Here is a 15,341-nt window from a genome sequence, read left to right as displayed (position 1 = left end):
ACTTTTGCACACAGTGTGTGTTGGGAATGTGGAACGCACTGCCTGAAAGGATGGTGGACGCAGAAACTCTTCCTAACACATAATAAGCATTTGGATGTGCAGTTGCAATGCCATGGCATACAAGGCTATGGGCATAGTGCTGGGAAATGGGATTAGTAGACATAGATACGTGTTTGACCGGCGCATCCTCAAAAGGCCGAAGGACCTTTTTCTGTGCTCCACACCCCTGACACTATCACTCTGTGACCGAGCAATGTTGCAACAATAACAAATTAAACAATCATCAGTGCTATGGATGTTGGGAGGACATTGTGGATCTCACTGTTGGCCTCAAATACCTGGCTGTTCCACCCCCGTCTCACCGACACCAGTTGACCTGGGCGCATGGCGCCTCTCAAGCTCCAGGACCTCCTGTTCGAAGTGGCTTAACATGAGGAGGCGTGCCTGGCTGCCTCCAGTCCTTGAACGCTCAGACACATTATGAGCATTCTTCCCCTGAAAAACAGGGAACACCATTCACTGCGGCAATTTGCATGTGTACTCTGCACGCGCATGTCGCACCCCAACCACAGTGGCCCATATCAGGCCTCCAGTGCCTCCTCTCCCCGCTACTGCTGATCATTCACACAACGATTGTACGCCTGCTCCCAACCCCCACAATGGCCAGCTTGGACACATTCTGCCTACATCACTTTAGGAACCACACGGTCTTTGCTCCCATAGCAAGGAGGCGCAACTATGTGCAGCGTCGAGGGCAGCAGATGGTTCTTGGCCACAACACCTTGAGGCTGCCCTTCCACAATCTCATCACAGTGAATAGAACATGTGCTGGAGTTCTGAGTATGTGCCAGGCTGCATCTCCTGCAGGTTGCCCCCAGACTAGTCATGTGCGACTAAGAGCAACACATGGTGCGGGGGAGAACCCATCTCCTCATGAACCACTCAGGCTAATGTAAGCATGGGCACTATCTGCTTGTCCACCCAGCGTATGAGAAATGCCCAACATGATTCAATGCAGTCACGACAGTAAGACTTGGGGGTGGCCTCAAAGGCTAAGGCTACCTGCTGGGTTAAATGCCCAATGCCAACATGGTACTTACCCTGCCAGAGCGCAACAAATCGTTAAAGCGCTTACAGCACTGGATCCAGGTGTGTCGCACCACGTCGCGGGAGCTCATCACCTCCGCCACCTCCTCCCAGGCACATTTGGTCATGTTGGGGGGGCCTCCTCCTCCCATCCTGGGGGACCAACACTTCCCACCGTGCTGCCACCCCCTCGAGGAGGGCAGCAAGGCAATCATCAGAAAAGCGAGGGGTGCATTGGCCCCCAGCTGGCCTACCCTGCAGCCTGGCCCTGCTCCCCTGCCCTTCCCTCCAGCCTGGCCTGCTCAGCCGACCCCCTGTGGTGTGACCTGGAAGTGGCCATTGTGAGCAGCCTACAGGAGGCTGCTAGGCCTTCCTTTAATCAGACAGCCGGTTCACCATTGGACCCAGCAGTCTGTGCACACCCGCCGCCGCCCACACACTCCCGCTATCCACGGGAGTCGGCAAATACGCTGGGCGGGCACCAATCGGGTCTGCGCCTACCCGCACCCGCTCCAGCTCCGCCCACCCGACAGGCAGAAAATTCTGCCCTATGAGCAGCTGAGTTGGTAGCACATTAGCCTGTGAGTCAAAAGGCTGTGGATTCAGGTCTCAGTCAAGAGATTTGAGCACAAAACTCTAGGCGGATGCTCCTGTGCAGTACTGCACGAATTCACAATTTCGGAACTGCACTGTCCTTCAGGTGAGACATTAAACTGTGATCCCATCTGCCCTCTCAAGTGGATGTAAAATAACACAAATACTGTTTCAAAGATTATCAGGGGAGTTGTGCTATTGGCTGCAACGTTTCCTACATTACAACAGTGACTATATTTCAAAAGTACTTTATTAGCTGTAAAGGCACTTTGGACCTAATAGGTGCTATATAAATGCAAGTCTTTTTTCAATAAAAACAAAACATCATTTGCTTGAGTAGACATTTATGGTTTTCACTTGAACTCAATTTGTAAATTAGTACTGGTGATGACCGTCCCTCTTTCCTGAGGTGTCCGCACATCAGAGCCAACAAGGGAGGGAATTAAAGCAAAATACGGATGCTGGAAATCTGAAATAAAAACTAAAAATGCTGGAAAAACTCAGCAGGTCTGGCAGCATCCATGGAGAGAGAAACAAAGTCTTTTCAGAGTTTAACATTTCGAGTCCGTGTGACTCGAAAGAAGACGGACTCGAAACGTTAACTCTGTTTCTCTCTCCACAGATGCTGCCAGACCTGCTGAGTTTTTCCAGCATTTTCTATTTCGATTATTATAAGGGAGGGAATATTTAGTTTCTGTGCTATATGCAATAAAGTTAGAAGCCCCCTTTGTGAAACAGGTTTATAATATTGTTACCTATACCACAGAGGAAATCATCCTCCATCACGTTACCAGTGTTGATTGATGGCATCATTACACCAACATCTTTACAAAGGGAAAATTTAATTTTGTAAGAAAATAAGTCCTGATTCCATGTAGAGACAGCCTTCAATATTTTTGAATTAGAAGCCCTGAAGTATGTCAGTCACAGTAGATTAAGTGTCCTTCATAGTCTCCTTGATCTGCTAGCAAGCAGAGTGTCTGAGCACAATTCCCCATTGATTTCTGGATCTCCGTTGAAGAGGTATTTGTTTTCACATTTGTTTTTCTAAAATTTGTAATCCTTTCTGGTCGCAGTCAGGTCCTTATGGTTGTAGTCCTGTTAGCGCTGGAATGTCAATTGGCTCTTTATTCCCGACTAAATGTACGGTGCTAGCTGAAGAAATGGCCAGTTACCTTCTGATAACAGCCCACCCCATGTCAGAGACTTTCAGATTTGGACCAATCATTATCTATGTGGGTTTTATGAGAAGAGTGAGCTCCACAGCAAAGGCTTTCAGTTTAATTTCACACTTGACTGAGCGTTGCCTCCATACTTCCTCTCATTTGTCAAGGTTATATTCTGTCACCATTTCTTCAGTTGGCTACTGGAATTTAGATGAGGGTTTCTGCCCATCATGAACTGTATTTCCTGTTTTGTTTTTATGCTCCCATGGAGTTAAAGTGTAGAGTGATTTAGCAAATTGAAATATTGAGATTTGTTTTGCGCATTGGTAGGTATATTTGCTGAATTAATTTACATGCTGAGCTGTAACCTTATCATCTCCTTGGGTTTACAAACAACAGTGTTTTGTATTTAAAGAACAACTATACCCCAATTATAACAATCTTCAGACAAGAGTGTGTACTGAAGACCTGGGTGACACAACACACTTTTAACTAGGAAACTGTAGCTGTGAATATATTCAAAGCTCAGTCACAATATTGAGTTTTTCTTCATTTCTGTCTGTTGTTGGTATTGGAAGTTCTCAGCCAATCAGTCAGCAATGGGATATCAGACTTGTGTAAAGTTATCATTCCCTGTTTAATAGTAGCTGGTTGCCAAAAGTTGAAATTGAGAATCTTCATGGCTGAATTGTTATTTTTACACGTATACTTTGTGGATTGTTTCAAGACCTATTACAAATAACAATTGCAGTTCATTTGACAACTATCACAAAAAGTGAAATTCAAGAATACAGTAGAATGATTATCTCTGTGTTCTACTTTTTCGTGACTGTGGTCAGTTCGTTTTGCAATTTATTTCTGTGACTTTAGCAGCACTAGCAATAACAATAGCACCCTTGACAAGAAAGTATGCCCAATAAATATTAAAATATACAAGCTCTGCATTTTCATGTTGCATGCAATGCTGCAGGAAGCTTTTTCTCAGCATGTTCAATTCAGTTGGTAGTAATGTCCTCAACGTCTAGTCATTTCCTGTTGATTATTGGTTTAAATGTCATGTGGTACTTTCCCCCGGTGATGTGACAAGCCCCATGTTGTACTGTAAGTTTATCCCAAGTTCCAGCTCATACTTTCTTGTGAACGCTGCTAGTCCCAACTCACCACTTTTTTTTCTGTACAAGTTCCCTACAAACCCTACATACAACTAACTTCATTTGAAGATTTAAGCGGACTTGCATTTCTGTCTCTGGCCTTAGTTTCCTGAGTTCGTCCTGCCTGTATGATAATTCCACCCCATCCCCCTCACATAATATTTTTAAAAATCAGTTTGATTCATGCTAAGTTGATGCAGTGCTTATTTGAAAAACCCTTGGGAACTTAACTGATTGACACTGGGTGATAAATCCCATTAATTTACATAGCAAAGGTTGCACTGAGGAAGAGCTCGCTTCAGCATTGCCACTAACATGAAAATACCGACTCTAGTCATTGTAAGATTTACTGTGCATTCACTACTCCCAAAGGTGCAATTGAAGGTACAGAGCTAAATTGTGGTAAGGAACTGACCACAGCTATCAAATTTACTAAACATAGATCCTCAGTGAATGAAAACATCTGCCAGGCCAGGACTGTACTTGCAAAGACAAAGGACTGGATTAAATTACTGTAGTTTTCCAACTGAAGAGCCAGTGGCAGCCCTGCCGCAGCCATTTCCAGGAGCCACAGAGCATTTTAAATCTCAATTTAAATCACGAGGGTTCCCAGGGTCTTCAGGATGAGGATCGCCCAGCCTCCAAGAGCTCCCGCCAGTCAGAAGGCTGGCAGCTCATCAGAACCAGCAGCACCAGCCAGAGTGGCGGCCACTACTGGGACGGCAGGAGGCCCGGGAGGAGAAACATGGCTGGAGAACTCGGACCCGGGTAGGTCGGGGGCCTTGCTGGGGCCACAGGCAAGCCCCAGCGGGGGAAGGGGATCAGGTTAAAAGGCAGGGAGTTTTCCTGTCGGGGCCAGCCCTTGCCACGCACAGGGCCCTCCATTGGGCACAGGGTGCCCAAGCAGGAGGGACCCCAGGCTGCAAACTGATCTGCCAGAGTACACCTGGTGGCTTTCCCAGGTTGGTACCCCCAACACCCAATGCAGGTGCAATACCAGCGGGGGCGGGTTCAATCCTGTAACACCTTTATTGGTGGTGGGGAAGTTCGAGGTCAGACTTAGTTGGAGGAAGTTGGGAAGGTGACAGGCTCTCCGTCCCGCACGATTAAAGGACCTCTTCCCCATTGCTTCCAGGGTTGGCTGGCATTAAATTCCGCTCATAGATTCAACCCATAATTTCCCACATTGCTATTTCCTGTTGAGAGATGTGCAACCCAGGTCCAAGAGGGAGCGAAGAAGCAGAAGTTGAATCATCCCAATCACTGCCACTGTCCTCTTACTGCCTGACACTAGCAGGCACCTAGTAGGTTGCCCTCCTGCTGTTTTGGCTTCAGGAGCAGCACATCAACCAGAGAGACCTGTTGAGAGCAAGGAAAATGTGAAAAATATCCAAACAAAGAAAAATTAACGGTTTCACTTAAAAAATATCCCACTAACCAAAGGATTCCTCCTAATGTAAATGATTTTCTATTATTTTTTGATATTGTGGTGGCACTTCTCCATTTCATACATCCTCTAAACCTTCGCAAAATCATGTCCTGGCAGTATATAACTCATATAATGGTCATGTTTGAAATGGTATTTGAGGAGGAGGTTCTTCGGAGTGTATTGTAGCAAATGGAAACACGATGCTTGGACACAAGTGATAGTGTATGTACAGCCTGATCACAAATGAAAAGGCAGCAAAATTCCTTAATTGGTACTGTCAGTAGAACAATGCTCCCAACATGTGGCCAATTGAAATATTTGATCCTTTTAACTTAGATGAGTTTTCTCACTGAGATATTCCACGAAATGAGGAATACTGAATACCCCACAAGAATGTGAACTCCTTTAGTGGCCAATCTTACGTTGACACAGGCTCTCAGTAAACCATTAAGAATTAAGGGTGGCCTGCTCTGTTTGACTGTTGCTTTTGCGTGTTTAATTACTGCTGGTGTGATTTTGTTGGAATTCCTTTTGAACAACATCTGTCTTGTGTGTATTTCAGCTCCTCAATGATGTGAAGACATGTTTTTATTAGCTGAACAAAAACAAATTTAAATGACAATGCAAACACAGGTCGAGATTGATGCGCCAAGTTTCGATCTGAGTATAGCTTTGTGCTGGTGGAGGGATTAATAATGGGCATAAAATACACAGTGGTGGTGCAGTTCAGGCTCATCGCACAGAAGGTAACATTTGTCAAACTGATGTAATGACAAAGTACCTCCACACAATCTGGTTGCTAAGGCATATCACTATGTTACGATTTCAGGATTTAATCACTGCCACTCACAACTCTCATGTGCAACCCCTGTACAATATTCATCAGTTACAGTGCCTAGTTCTTTGAGAAAAACAGACAAAGCCCATCTTGTGTGAAAATCACAAGCTGTAGTCTCAGTCTTACACTGACACTACTGTTCAAAAGGAGCACAACCAGAGAGCAGAAGTCAGTCGGAGCCCCAATGCCAAGCTCATTGTGGGAGGATGCCTGAAATGTTCCAATCTCTATTGTGCCACCATGGGAAGGTGTAGAGTAAACATGAGGCATGCCCCCAGAGGGAGCAAATTTCACTCACCTCAAACAGCAGTTTCAGAGAAGTACAGATGTAAGTTAAAAAGTAGTTCATTTTCTCATTCAACCAGGGATTTTACGTAATACCAGGAGAAATTGGGGGTGAAATTGGTTACGGGTGGGACACAAAGCAGGGAGAGAATCCCATTTGCCACCCATTACATGGCAGCCTTGCGAATCAGTTCTGTTGAAGTCAGTAGGGCTAGGTGATTCTGTCCCCTCCCATGTACAATTCCCCAGCCCTCCCTGCACCCTCCCCCACTCTCTTTAAAGAGAGGGAATCTCACCTTTGAAAATATGTATTCACACCTTTCAAGAACAGTCAGGATACAGTTTATGATTTTTCTCTTTGTTTTCCCTTTTTCTTTTTCCTCCTACTATATTATTTCCACCAACCCTCTTGTTGCCCAGGTACATTCCTGTCTGGGGAGCAATGTAATCTGGTAACCAGATGCTCCTGTGACTGTAGGGAAGATTAGGTGAAGATGGACATTTGTAAATTGAAATAGAGGAACTGAATGAAGCTCACTCACTACGTTCAGCTGAGTGGAAAACTCAAGCTCGTTCTGAGTTTGAATGAAATCCACTTTTGTTTGTTTCTGTTCCAGTTTGGATTTTCTCCTAAGATTTTGCCAATGTCATCCTCATGTTGTGAGTGAGCTCTCAACCCCAATGAATCAAAGTGTGATGTTACATTCACACTATCTAGTGTTGCCCAGAAATCTTACAGAAACACTTATTGCTGGCTGAATTGCTTCCTGATCCCTGGCAAAATCTGCACCATTAAAAATACACAAGGGGTGATTTTGCGCTTAACATTGTCAATTTTGGTTGGATTATTCCTGCAGACTTCACCACATAACAGCCTACCTCCAACCATCTCACCCAGTCAACAGACTTTCCCCAACTCCCTTATAACTAGGCAACAAAAGCGTTCAAAGATGGATAAGACTTTTTTTTTCATGCCCCTATGATTTATCTCCTGGGCTGCTTGCAGCAATGCGCTGAAGATTAATCCTTAATTCCTGGATATTCCAAGGTTAGGAGAATGGGCAAAGAAGTGGCAGACGGAATACAACGTGGGGAAGTGTGAGGTCATGCACTTTGGTAGGAAGAATAGAGGCATAGACTATTTTCTAAATGGGGAGAGAATTCAGAAATCTGGAGTGCAAAGGGACTTGGGAGTCCTAGTCCAGGATTCTCTTAAGGTTAACTTGCAGGTTGAGTCGGTAATTAGGAAGGCAAATGCAATGTTGGCATTTATTTCGAGAGGACTAGAATATAAAAGCAGGGATGTGCTACTGAGGCTTTATAAGGCTCTGGTCAGACCATATTTAGAATATTGTGAGCAGTTTTGGGCCCCGTATCTCAGGAAGGATGTGCTGGCCCTGGAGAGGGTCCAGAGGAGGTTCACGAGAACGATCCCAGGAATGAAAGGCTTAACCTATGAGGAACGTTTGAGGACTCGGTCTATACTCGATGGAGTTTAGAAGGATGAGGGGGGATCTGATTGAAACTTACAGAATACTGAAAGGCCTGGATAGAGTGGACGTAGGGAAGATGTTTCCATTAGTAGGAGAGACCAGGACCCGAGGGCACAGCCTCAGATTAAAGGGAAGACCTTTTAGAACAGAGATGAGGAGAAACTTCTTTAGCCAGAGAGTGGTGAATCTATGAAATTCATTGCCACAGAAGGCTGTGGAGGCCAGGTCATTGAAGGTATTTAAGACTGAGATAGATAGGTTCTTGATTGGTAAGGGGATCAAAGGTTACGGGGAGAAGGCGGGAGAATGGGGTTGGGGTTGAGAAACTTATCAACCATGATTGAATGGCGGAGCAGACTCGATGTGCCGAATGGCCTAATTTCTGCTCCTATGTCTTATGGTCTTATATCCCGCCATGATCACTGAGCTATTTAGATTGTGTTGACGATCCCAAAATGACTGTGAAAATAGGTCATCCTCAGATCAATTTCAATGAGTGGTTATGGCCTCACCTCCCGAACATCAGCCTGATAGAATCAATCTCCTGAAAATTGACCCCCATGTATTAATTTTCATTCAGACATACACTTCTTATTAATCGATTTTCTTACAACCCTAATCTTGTACCAAGATCTTGTAAGTGGCCCGTAACTTTCTGATCCAGAAAGCCTTGTATGCAAAGTTGATCTAATAGCATCGATCAGGAAACATAACTAATAATAACTACATATTGTAGTAAATGTCAGCTGTGGTCAGTTGGCAGCACACTCACCTCTGAGTCAACAGAGGCTCTGATTCCCATTCCAGAACTTGGGCACAAACATCAAGGCTAACACTCCGTTGCAGCGCTGATAGAGTGCAATGCTGTCAGAGATGCCGGCTTTCAGGTGAAACGGTGAACGGAGGCCCTGTTTGCTGTCTAAGCTGTACATAAGAGAACCCATGGCACCATTTTGGAGTGGAGCAGTGAAGTTATCCCCAATGTCCGGGCCAATATTTATTCCTCAATCAGCATCACTAAAACACATTATCTGATCATTATCACATTGCTGTTTGTGGAAGCTTGTTCACAAATCGGCTGACACAATTCTGACATTACAAAAGTGCCTACACTTCAAAGCACTTCATTGGCTGTAAAATGCTTTGGGGTATTTTGTGGCCATGAAAAAGCATCACATAGTTTTTTTTTGTTGTTTGTTTTCCAGTCTGAGATCCAATCGGGTAAAGTGAGAAGATCTAAGAATCTAACCATTAGGTCCAACAAGCCTATTCCAATTTTTGTACATATTCCTTAAACTCTTCTCTCCAGCACTGTAGCTAATTGCCTTCTAAACCCATACTATCTGCTTCAAAGGCTTTCCCAGGTAGGTTATTCCATAACCCTATTACTCTTTGGATACAAGGATTCTTCCTACCTTCCCATTTAACTCTTAACCTCCTGATTTATTTCCTTTGAAAGAATAGATTCTTTAATTTGAGATCTAGAAAAGAGTAAGCCCAGAAGTCATGCATTATTAATGTTATAATAGGGGATTTTGCATAAATGAGGGATAAACAATGACTATGTGACAATGAAGCTCTTTTTTCTCCTCTTTGCAGGCACAAGTCCACATGCTCCAACCAATGTTAGAGTCACAGCCACAATGACCTCTGCTAATGCCTCCTGGGACCCAGGTTATGATGGTGGATATGAGCAGACATTCACAGTCTGGTATGGCCCTGTGTGAGTCATCCTAGCATGCTTTGCTTTCCGCCCTTTCCTTCTCAATTCTTTGCTTACAATGAATGTTCTGTACGCATTAGGCTTCCTATAATGATTTGCTCTTTGCTGTTATCGCTTGGCAGTTGTATAGCTGCAGGCTGCTGATTTAGAGAAAACAGGCTCTGCTGGCTCAATCGTTTTTGGGCTTACTAACTGCCTTGACATTTCACTTGTCCTTTATCATTCCTCTCTGGGTGAGCTGTCCTGCTATGCTCATAGTAGAGTAGAGCTTCTTAACACTTATTATTATGAAACTATCCAGACTTATTGTGACTTGAGAACAGTCAGCAGTTTTTATTCCCATTGTCTAGGCTAGATTCAAAGCTTGATCTTGGTGGGGAAAAGGGTAGTGCTTCAGCACTGCCTCCCAATTCTTTTTAACCACCCATTTTATGCACACTTGATCCTTGATATACAATCAAAAAAGGTCTCGTGCTACCCTGTGATATACTAGGGTTGTTGCATTGCTACAAGTTATTTCAGGTAATAACACCTTGCAATGTCATTTATGAATCGGAGCACAGTTGAATGAGAGCCATAGAGAAGATGCCAATGATACTCAAATATAACAAGATATTGAAACGTGTCCTAATCTGAGGGGGGTGCATTTTTAATGTATCTACAGTGTTACTAAGTGTAGGAGCCAGAACAAATACTCCCTCTGCCCAAACTGATTTGTTGGTTCCCATGCGAGAAAATAAGTGACATGGTGTCATTATTAAAAAGGCCCACGCTGACTTCAGGCAAATTGTGTTTGTAGGGCCTGACATACATTCATCTCAGACAGAGTACACAGTTATCATTAAGCTACTGTCTATTAGAAACAAAAGCTAGCTAATTGCCTGGATAACTTCGATTCTAAATATTACATAAGATAAAAAAATAAATCCAGCCATGTTTGGTATTTAACATAAAGATGGTTTGTTTTATATTCTCCCAAATTGAATTAGCAACAAACAACTCACCTCAAACACAAGAGATACTTTCTATCCTGTCTGTTTCTTTGCAAGAGAGCTATAATAACAAGATATGCTGTGTTCAACAACAAAGGATTGAGAATGTCAGTAAACCACCAACAGAGGAGCTTAAGGGTATCAGAGTACTATCACTTAAAACAGCCAGATTTGAAACAACAGAAAAATGCTGGAAACACTCAGCAAGTCAGGCAAGATCTCTGGAAAGAAGAAGATGGGGTTAACATTTCAGGTATGAACTGCTGATTTTAACTTTGTCCCATTTTAAATTAGTACGGTGCTTCACAAAATAGATCCCAACCATGTACAGTAACAGGATTTTCGGCCCCGTCTGACACCAGGATCATCCGGCCCTGCCGAAAATCAATGGACCTTTGGTTGGGCCGCCAAATCTCCCATGGCCGGTCCCTACAAAGAGGCTGGAAAGTCCCAGCTAATGTCAAAGAGATCTGTAAGGAAGATTGAGGGGGTCATTTAGTTGGTCACTCATGGCGTATCTATTAATCGTTCTCAAAGAATTAACATATTAATTAAGAGCATTGGAGCGGAAAGTGAAATGTTGCTCACTCCCCTTAAGAAAGGACTCTAGGTATCATACATTATTCTAAGACAGATTATATACTGTGGGGCAAGCTTGATGGTCTTTTCATGTCCGTCAATTTTGTATGTTTAACTTCACATCCCTGGGATTTTCACTCTTTCATCATTAACTGCATTTGCACCATTTTCCAAAGGTTTCTGCAGCTCTCCCACCAAAGCTATAGTGGGAAAGTGCCAGGGAGATTTGTACCTCATCATGCTATATATCACAAAAGACTAGTAAATCCAGTAGAGCTGGGAGCTGGGTGGCACAGCTGATTAGATACAGGTTAGGCACCTTTTTGCATCAGTGATTCTCTGTTCAACTCCAGCCCAGACTGGAGATGAAAGTTTCCCTAGTATGTTATATTAATGTTCTACATGAACTGACATTGGACTGTCAGTTCAGCACTGTTGGTCATCTCATTCAGAGAGGTTGCAGAACGCCTAAGTGTTTCTCTTATTTGTTCATGGGATGTGAACATTTCTACCAAAACCAGCATTTACTTCCCATCCCTAATCACTTTCCAGAAGGTGGTGGTGAACCACCTTCTTGAACTGCATACAGTCCATGGCGTGTAGGCCACATCTTCTGTTCTGGATTCTAAGTTCGGTAGCAGGCGCAAAAGTGAGAGTGATTTCTGGTGGGGGGGGGGGGGGGGGGGTGGGGGGGTGGGAAGGGCGTGAGACCAGCTGACCACATGCAATCTTGTGCTGTTCAGCTCAGTAAATATGCTGAGGAACTCACCGATTCTCCTGGCGGGGGCTGGCAGGAAGTCACTATACCCTTCATTACCTCATAACGTCGAAGGTCCAGGCACCTGGACAGCCTGCACTATCCCTTCCGCCTTTGCCCGGCCACTGCTCCACCCTTCCCTGCTCCTCCCTTCCTCGGTCATCCTCCACGCAACTTGCACTGCCACTACCCAGCCTCAAGCATAGGCTGGCATTACAGACGCTCCCTAAAGAGGACAATGCAGCAGCAACTCACCATTAATCATGGAAGGAGTCAACCTCACCAGTTGCACACCAGTTATGTGCAGTTGTAAAAGTGAACATTCCAATTCCTCACTGGTGGGGAACTTAATTTGGAGGGGGAGCTTAATTCCTGTGAGCTGACCTTTTAATGAGCATGCATGACATGCTAATGCAAACTAGCCTCCCGACATTGTTCGTCAGGACGCTTGACTCACCTTTAAAGTCCCGAGAACATAATTGCTAAAGTTCATCCCGACGTCAGGAGACTCATTTTTGGCCTCACGCCAAATTAAGATGCCCCGCCCACCAAGCTTCCTGCTGCTGTTGGGACAGGAAGATTCCGCACGTGGGTACACCCACAGTGCTGTTTGGGAGGAGTGAGGAATAAAACGTGAGCAGTCTTTATCTGAAGTTGCAGCTGCAGCAGAGCAAAGAGGGGTTAACTCCATATCTGTCCTGTACCAAACCTGAGAGTGCATGATGCTGACACTAAGCACTTGAAATGAGAAGTTCCGTTCCCCAGCATCAACATCCATAGTGAATGCAATTTATTTTCTAAACCCAGCACTGCGATGCTTTCCTTTCTCTGTTGGCTTTGTGTGCCCTCTTTGAATGTATAGTAAACCAACTGTCTGTAGCTTCAGTTACTTAATACGTTAGTTAGATAGGTCCTTATGACGGTATGCAAAATAAAGAAGGCATGTTAGCTCCATAGAGAGAGTTCAGTTAAAGTAATGGGACTATTGTTCAGATAACGTAGGCATAACTCTGTACACCATCCACCATGCACCATACCAGACTTGAGTTTAGTGTTTGCTCATGTGTTCTGCCCCTTTAAGTATGAGAATGAAGAGCTGTTCATTGCCCATAATTATCTTACTTCCCCTAATAATAAGCACATAGTTATGGATAGTTTAAACCACTATGCTCATCGTCGTCACAAAATGTTTCCTTCCACATAAGCTTGGGGGTTCTCGGATAATAATAGGATCACTTTAGCAAATTTATGAAAGAGTTTACAGAAAGTTCCTCTGTCTACCTTTTTAACGTTGTCTATTTCTTTATGTCTATTTGTGAAGAGCCTGGCGACTTCTTTTTGTATTAAAAGCACGATAAAAATGCAAGTTACCTTGGGGGGCAGTGTCTATATAGTGTCGTGGGTTAGTCCTCAAATCTAACCCAGACTGCTGGATTGAATGTCTCCTGTTGGCTATAGTGCTCTAAATTGAAAAGGGCTTGGATATTTTCGAGACCGTATCTCATGGGCAGCAAGTTTTTATGATCTGGAATGTGCTGCCCAACAGGCTGATGGAAGCAGATTCAGTAGTAACTTGAAAATGGAACTGGGTAAATGCTTGAAGTGAAAGCATTTGTAGGGCTATGGGGAAAGAGCAGGAGGAGTGGAACTAACTGGATAGCTATTTCAAAGAGCCAGTACAGATATAATGGGCTGAATGACCTCCTTCTGTGCTATAGCATTCTGTGAATCTATGTGCACACCACAGAATTGGCACCACCAGGTGCGTTTTCTCTGACAGACCACATGGTTGGTTAATACTTGACATGCTAACCTTCAGGGCAACAATAGAAAATTGTTGTTGCTCAGAATAGACATATCTCTCATTATTGAATGAAATGGTTTACTTGAAATTAAACAATGCAAAGGATTGGCCAGTTTCATCCATGTACTCTAGATTTATACCCACCTATTACTGACCTCTCCTTGTTTCCTCCAATCACAGCCAGTCCTGTGCCAGTTAAGGACTGTACCCGAGTGTTGAAACTATCCAAATTCCTGTCAATTTGGATCATGACAGCCAACAGGAGGCCTTCAACCCACCAGTTTGGGCTGCAGTTGAAGGGCAGGATTTTACACTCACCCACCAGTGGGTTTGAAGGTGGAGGGAGAATGGAAAATGCAGCAGGTAGCCTTCCCATCATCTACCCGCCCACTCCCAACCTGACTGAAATATTATGGGGCTGGTATTCGACAGCCCACCCAGGCCTTTGAGGCCCTTAAGTAGCCAATTTATAGCCACTTAAGGACCTAATCCCACCCATGGAGTCAGGGAAGCCCACACCATGTGGGAAGCCCAGCAGCTTTAGCTGCGCGGACTGGTGTCAGCCAAGGGGTTCTGAGTCGTCTGGAGACACCCTCCCACCCTCAAGGCCATATTTCGCCCTTTATCCCCCCACCCCCGGCCTTGGCCTCTCAAACCCAGGCCCCCCAGCCCCCTCACCTGCACCTGCCAGCCTGGCCCCAATGACCCTGGATTCTGGGCTCCTCTTAATCAGGTCTGCCCAGATCCCCGTGGTGGCCACCACTCCCGCCTGGTGCTGCTAGGAGTACAGAGCTGCCAGGCATCTGATTGGTCATCAGTTCTCTAAGATGGGACTTCCTCTTCAGATAGGGTCTTGCTTTAAGGTAATTAACACGGCCCCCAGTGTTAAATTGCTGCAGGCTCACCTCCGACTTTTTAGCTGGGGGAGCAGGCACAACGGCGCTCATAAAATCTAGCCCGAAAGCTATGAAAGCTACAACACTTTGCCATTCAAACACTAACCAAAAGATAAATGGAGGTGTTTGGACTAAATAGCAATAGTCAATATTAGAAACAGAGCCAGAACTCAGGGCTTAGAGCCAATGGGGTTGAGTACGGAGTTCCAAAGGTGATTTCTGCTGAGAAAACACATTTAACCATGAAGAAAAATAAGTCAAAATAGAAAAGAAGAAATTTTACCAGGTGGAATTCTTCAGCCTTCTCTTATATCGGAATTTCATCCCAACAGCTGTGCGGTATGACAGCCTAAAGATGATCGCAACTGTCTGTGCTGACGCAGCCACACATGTCAGCACACAGACTGCATTTGAAAAGGAATGCCAATCAAACCTATATAGCAGTGACTTAACATATGTCGGTCATGTCATTAGTGAAGTAAGCTTGTAGTCAGATGATAGTAGTGGTATATTTTCATGCACGAGTCAGCACAAAATCACATTGCGGC

General features: G+C 44.5%; 1 protein-coding gene across 1 annotated transcript in view; it reads left to right on the top strand.

Moving 5' to 3' along the window:
• igsf9bb (immunoglobulin superfamily, member 9Bb) overlaps nt 1–15,341 on the top strand; it is a 676,902-nt gene that overhangs the window by 581,345 nt on the left and 80,216 nt on the right. The window contains exon 12 of the mRNA XM_078531919.1: nt 9,642–9,753. Within this exon, the coding sequence (XP_078388045.1) occupies nt 9,642–9,753 (112 nt within the window). The remainder of the gene's footprint in view (nt 1–9,641; nt 9,754–15,341) is intronic.

Source organism: Cetorhinus maximus, chromosome 2, assembly GCF_964194155.1.
Source record: "Cetorhinus maximus chromosome 2, sCetMax3.hap1.1, whole genome shotgun sequence".
Taxonomy (NCBI): Eukaryota; Metazoa; Chordata; class Chondrichthyes; order Lamniformes; family Cetorhinidae; genus Cetorhinus; species Cetorhinus maximus.
Note: the sequence above shows the minus strand (reverse complement) of the source record. Positions and strands in the feature narration are given on the sequence as shown.